This window comes from Verticillium alfalfae, genomic scaffold, assembly GCF_000150825.1.
Source record: "Verticillium alfalfae VaMs.102 supercont1.2 genomic scaffold, whole genome shotgun sequence".
NCBI lineage: Eukaryota > Fungi > Ascomycota > Sordariomycetes > Glomerellales > Plectosphaerellaceae > Verticillium > Verticillium alfalfae.
In genome coordinates this window covers 1,210,421-1,215,992 of record NW_003315037.1, presented here as the reverse complement: position 1 = coordinate 1,215,992, position 5,572 = coordinate 1,210,421, and the positions used below count along the sequence as shown (strand labels likewise).

Below are 5,572 nucleotides of genomic sequence, written 5' to 3'. Positions count from 1 at the left end.
CCGACATTCTGACGGCGCACCCGGAGATCTGGCCCTTTGAGCCGCTCATGGAGGAGGTGTACCGTACGACGGCGCGGCCGCTGCCCAGGCCGCTGCACGGGCCGGGCGTCGCCGACGCCGACGCGCTGACGATCGACGCCATGTTCGTCTTCAACGACCCGCGCGACTGGGCGCTCGACGTGCAGCTCATCCTCGACCTGCTGCTGTCGCGCCGCGGCATCCTCGGCACCTACTCGGACCGCAACGGCGACGCGTCGCTGCCCAACGCCGGCTGGCAGCAGGACGGCCAGCCGCCGCTCATCCTGTCCAACTCGGACCTGCTGTGGTCGACGGGGCTACCACCAGCCGCGCCTCGCCCAGGGCGCCCTTCCAGGAGGCCATCGCCGCCGTGGGGCCAAGGTCCCCGGCGGCACGCCCCTTGCGGGGAAGGGCTTTTGGAAGCCCTTGCCCCGAGATTTTCCGCTTCCCCGAGGGGGGGGCTCAAACAGCCCCCCCCCGCTCTTGCGCGGCAGGGGGCCCGATGCCGAAGCTCGACGCCGCTCCGCCGGTGTACATGTTCGGCGACAACCCCGAGAGCGACATTCGCGGCGCCAACGAGTACCGCAGCAAGCAGGGCACGAACTGGGCGTCGGTGCTCGTGCGGACCGGCGTCTGGCAGGCGGACCGTGGCGAGAGCGCGTACCCGCCGACGGCCATTGTGGACGATGTCCAGGCGGCGGTGGCGTGGGCGCTGGCGAGGGAGCAGTAAGTCATGGGCGGCAGCATGGGATATCTGCTCGTCCAGGCCACAGCACCTCATGGTCGGTAGGTAGTTCGGGTCAATGGCAAGAGTGCCTCCACAGCAGGTCGTTGTGTAGTGCCAAAACACGGTAGAGTAGGACGAGACGCCTTCACTAGTCCATGTCTGACATATATGTACATCGGTTGGCAGCGGCTTGAGTTGTACGTGCCACAATAGCACAGTCGAGTTGCCTGGCGGAGCTGAGGTTGGTCGGTCCCAAGGGCGAGACCAGCATAGTAGGATGGCATCATATGGTAACAAGCCAAACCACCACTCCTCCGTTAGCGAAGCCAGCTGCAGCCTCCCGAGCGCCACGAGCACGTTGTCCAAGTGGCAAATGGTATTGACGATCGCGCCAGTCTGTCCCTTCGCTCGCATGTGATGTGGAAGGCAACGCCACTCGATTGGCGTATGTGCTACAATGCCAGGAAATGCATCGGAACGAGTCTGGACGGACCTGTCAGTAGTTGTGTTCAGCGAACATGGAGACACAGAGCCCTAATCTGAGATGAGCTTTCTGCCAGACGCATCTAGTTCAACACATACGAATCGGCACGCTTTGGGGAAGCTCGTGGCCTGCATCTCTGAGGGGTCGTCCCAGGTGCGTCTAGGGCCTGATCCCTGGCAGTTGCAGTTGGACAGTGATGCACCTGACAGGGGGGGGGGAGGCAAGCCAGGGGTTCTTGTGGGGTAGTTGCCTTGCGTGGTGGGTTCAGGTAGCTACAGTACCTACTGAGCTCCCTAGGTAGATGCCTGACTGAACCACCCCAGGGTAGGTACGTAGGGTGGTAAGATACCTACCTAAGGTAAGGTAGGTAACCGAGGTGGTCAGCCACACAGGACGGTTTGCTATCACGGGCCACCTAGGTCCCTAAGGTGCGGGACGATAAGGGCCCTAGGTAAGGTAGTGAGTTAGTACTTAGGCCTGCCCTACCAGGTAGGCACCTACTAACCTAAGGCGTCTACCTAGGCACCTAGGTAGGTGGTGCTTGCACTGAGCGGTGAGCGGTTGAGGCACCTTGCTGCCTGTGCCCCGGCCAGTACAGATGTGGCTAGGCGGCTCAGCCGAGGCGGTGCGATGCCAAGATTGGCGGGGGGAACGTCAAGTTCAAGTTTCCACACGACAATTTCCCAAACAGCGACTCCTCCTCAAAGAACACGAACCACTTCTCACGAGACACGAGACGCCGCTTTTCCCCCTCCACCACTCCCTCCATCTCTCTCCCTCCCTCCCCCCTCCTTTTTCCGATGCACGCCGGCTGAAATTATTGCTTTGCACTGGCAGCATCCACCTGTTGTGAGACCATCGCCTCCCAACCACCCTACAACGATTCGAGAGGCCCTCTGAGGACGGAGCCCAAGCGCGCAGCAGCAGCTTGACTTCGCCGAGTCGGGCATTCCACTTCCTGTCCTACCAACCCACCTCCGGGCTGTCTCCTTCTCTCCTCTCTCATTAACTTCGCGCGCGACGCTCGGCGTGATCACCATGTCTGATTCACCCCTCCCCAACGCCGCTGCGAGCGCCAGCAGCCAGCCCCTCCGGTCTGCCCTCAAGAACGACGAAGACAACACAAGTTGACGCCCCAGTGCGGTACCCCCAAAAGTGAGTTCACCATCATCATTGTCAGCCAGACCCTCTCGCCTTTTGATGAAGATCTGGCCCATGCATTCCTGGGGCAGGCAACAAGAGGCACCAAATCTCATCTCATCCTGGAGAACGAAATTCATGAGAAGAAGACCTGTCGCGCCTCGTCTTGCCTTGACATCTGTCCATGCTGTATCTGCCGTCGTTTGTTCGCTCAACAAGATGCGCCGAGTGCATTCTGCTGTTGACATGCAACATGACGACATTGCTTTGACATGCCCCCCTGGATCCTCTTGCCAAGACGTCGGCGCATGATGCGACCGACCGACCGACCGATCGACAACAAAATGCGACAACGACGACAACGCAGTCAATGGTCACCGTCTCAGCGCTTTTGCCATTTCGATCGTGAGCGTCAGCTGACACACTGTAGTGGTCCAAATTGTTGATCCCGAGGCGGTGCCCCAGGCTGAGCAGGAGTCCGAGTCTACTCTACCCGTCGACTCGCCCCTGAAAAGGCAGTTCTCTGCCGGCATTGCCAAGCGACTCAGTGGCCGCAACCTGCCCATGAGCTCCTCGCGCACCTCTCTGTCGAGTCTGGGCGGCCAAGAAGCCGTAGAGACCCCCGAAGAGTCGTCTGAGCAGCAGCAGCAGCAGCAGCAGCAGCATCACAGTCATGGCCACGGCCATGGCCACGAGCGACGCAAGCAGCACTACGTCAGTCAGAAGCTTCTTTCGCAGGTGTCTGACTGGCTCGAACATGAACGCCGTAAACGAGAACAACGCAAATCAGGAAGTCAAGCTTCATCGTCGAGGAGAAAGCGCCCTCAGCAGCAGCAAGAGACCCAGGTCCAGGCCCAGGCCCCGGCTCAAGCACCAGCTGCCGACACGACGACTGCCGTGCCCGACGAAAAGGGCCAGGATGGCTTTCCCTTCCGCCATCGCACCGACTCGATTGATTCTCAGTCCAGCGACATGAGTTTCGACAAATTGCAGCGCATCCTCGAGGAGAACATGGCCGCTCTAGGCCTCGACTCCATTCCGCATCTCGGCCCCAAGCTGCCTCAGCGTCCTTCCGTGAGGGGACACAAAAAGTCCGGCTCGCGGAGCATGCTGCATCGTACCGCCAGCTCCGACACGGATTATGCCGACGGCGACGTCGTCGTGCCATCTTGCGATGCCGTTCTCGACAACAGCAAGACCATGAGCTACAACGCCGGCAAGAGCTCCGACAATCTCGTGTCTGGCAAGGCAGAGGCCAAGGAGCACGAGGCATGGTCCACCTTCCGAAACGAGATTATCCGCCTGGCGCACACGCTACGTATCAAGGGCTGGCGTCGTATCCCCCTCGAGGCAGGCGACAAGATCTCCGTCCAGAGGCTGAGCGGCGCGCTGACCAACGCCGTCTACGTCGTCACACCCCCCGAGGACCTGGAACCCGTCCCCGGCAAGAAGCAGCCGAGCAAGGTTCTCCTGCGCATCTACGGCCCCCAGGTTGAGCATCTCATCGACCGTGACAATGAGCTCAGCGTTCTCGGTCGTCTAGCGAGGAAGCGCATTGGGCCTCGCCTCCTGGGCACGTTTACCAACGGCCGCTTCGAGGAGTACTTCAACTCGGTGACTCTGACACCCAAGGACCTGCGAGACGCGGAGACGTCCAAGCAGATTGCCAAGCGCATGCGCGAATTGCACGACGGCATCGAGCTCCTCGACGCTGAGCGCAAGGCCGGGCCCTCTGTCTGGGGCAATTGGGACAAGTGGCTGGACAACGTGGAGAAGCGAGTCATGGCCGTCGACGACGAGACGCGCGCCAGGCAAGCCGGGGAGCCGGTCAAGCCAACAAGCACCTACCAAGGTCAGGGCTTCGTGTGCGGCGTGGAGTGGTCTCAGTTCCGTGCCACTGTTGAGAAGTACCGCGCTTTCCTGACGAGCTTCTACCGGAGCGAGGAAGACATCAACGCCCGTCTGACGTTTGCTCACAATGATGTATATCTTCCCGTCTCTACTCGCCTTTTTGTTGTGCGCCTTTGAATAAGCATCGCTAACAGGCACAGACCCAATACGGCAACATTCTGCGTGTTCGGCCCGACGACAAAAAGTCGCCCCTCCTCAAGCCGGCCAACGAGCATAAGCAGCTCATCGTCATCGACTTTGAGTATGCTGGCGCCAACGTCCCCGGCCAGGAGTTCGCCAACCACTTCACCGAGTGGGCCTACAACTACCACGACGAGGCCAAGCCGCACGGCTGCTCGATCGAGCGGTACCCGACCGTCGAGGAGCAGCGACGCTTCATCCGGTCCTATGTCGAGCACCGGCCCAAATTCCCGCATGCCAGCTCGACGCCGCGCCTGACGCCCCTCGACACGCCCGGTGGCGGCGGCGGCCATGCCAGCGGCGGCACGCCCGTGCTGCACCCCACGAGCTCGTCGAGCTCTATCGTCGACTTTATGCTCGACGCGCGTGTGCCTGCGGGTCAGTGGAAGGAGGACGAGCGACTGCGCGAGGAGCAGACGGAGAAGACGGTGACGGAGCTCATGGAGGAGTCGAGGCTGTGGCGGACGGCCAACAGCGCGCAGTGGATCGCCTGGGGTATCGTACAGGCCAAGGTGCCTGCCTGTCTAGAGGGTGATGATGTCGCTGACGAGGGTGGCGAGGCGTCGGCACCCAGCGCCGGAGACGGGGAGCAGGGACAGGACGGGGAGAAGAAGGACGACGGCGAGGACGAGTTTGACTACTGGGGGTATGCACGAGAGCGGGCCCTCTTCTTCTGGGGCGATTGCGTGCTACTGGGCTTGGTGAAGGCGGAGGAGCTTCCAGAGGATCTGCGGGCGAGCCTGAAGCTGGTCGAGAGGTAGGTGCAGCAAATGGTGAAGAATATAATGCTCTTTTGAATGCATCGACATGGCCCAATGGCACGCAGTCATGACATGGTCGACATTAGGATATCGTGAGAACTATGAAGTTTACCTCTCCACCTTCGAATCTCCTCCCGCCGTCTCTATCTCTTCTCGTCCCGCCGTCTCCGCCACTGCATCACCCTTCTGCTCTTGACCCTGTCCCGACGTACTCTCTTCCTCCTTCGTCCCCTGAGGCCCCGTCTCATACACGCCCTGCGCCCCATCCCGATTCGCCCGCCAGACGCCCTCCTCCCCGAAGAACTCCTCCCGCTTCCACACCTCGACCCTCTCCTTGACGAGCTCGGTGGG

At 61.1% G+C, this 5,572-nt stretch overlaps 2 protein-coding genes across 2 annotated transcripts; both read left to right on the top strand.

Moving 5' to 3' along the window:
• Window positions 1-520: 520 nt before the first annotated feature.
• On the top strand, window positions 521-748 carry VDBG_01828 (conserved hypothetical protein; the record flags this gene model as incomplete). The annotated part of the gene is made up of 1 exon (XM_003007594.1): window positions 521-748. The coding sequence occupies one exon, from the start codon at window positions 521-523 to the stop codon at window positions 746-748; it is 228 nt and encodes a 75-aa protein (XP_003007640.1).
• A 1,965-nt stretch (window positions 749-2,713) lies between these two features.
• VDBG_01827 (choline kinase) lies at window positions 2,714-5,221 on the top strand (the record flags this gene model as incomplete). Its single annotated transcript, XM_003007593.1, has 3 exons — window positions 2,714-2,735; window positions 2,800-4,352; window positions 4,421-5,221. The coding sequence occupies 3 exons, from the start codon at window positions 2,714-2,716 to the stop codon at window positions 5,219-5,221; spliced, it is 2,376 nt and encodes a 791-aa protein (XP_003007639.1).
• Window positions 5,222-5,572: the final 351 nt, after the last annotated feature.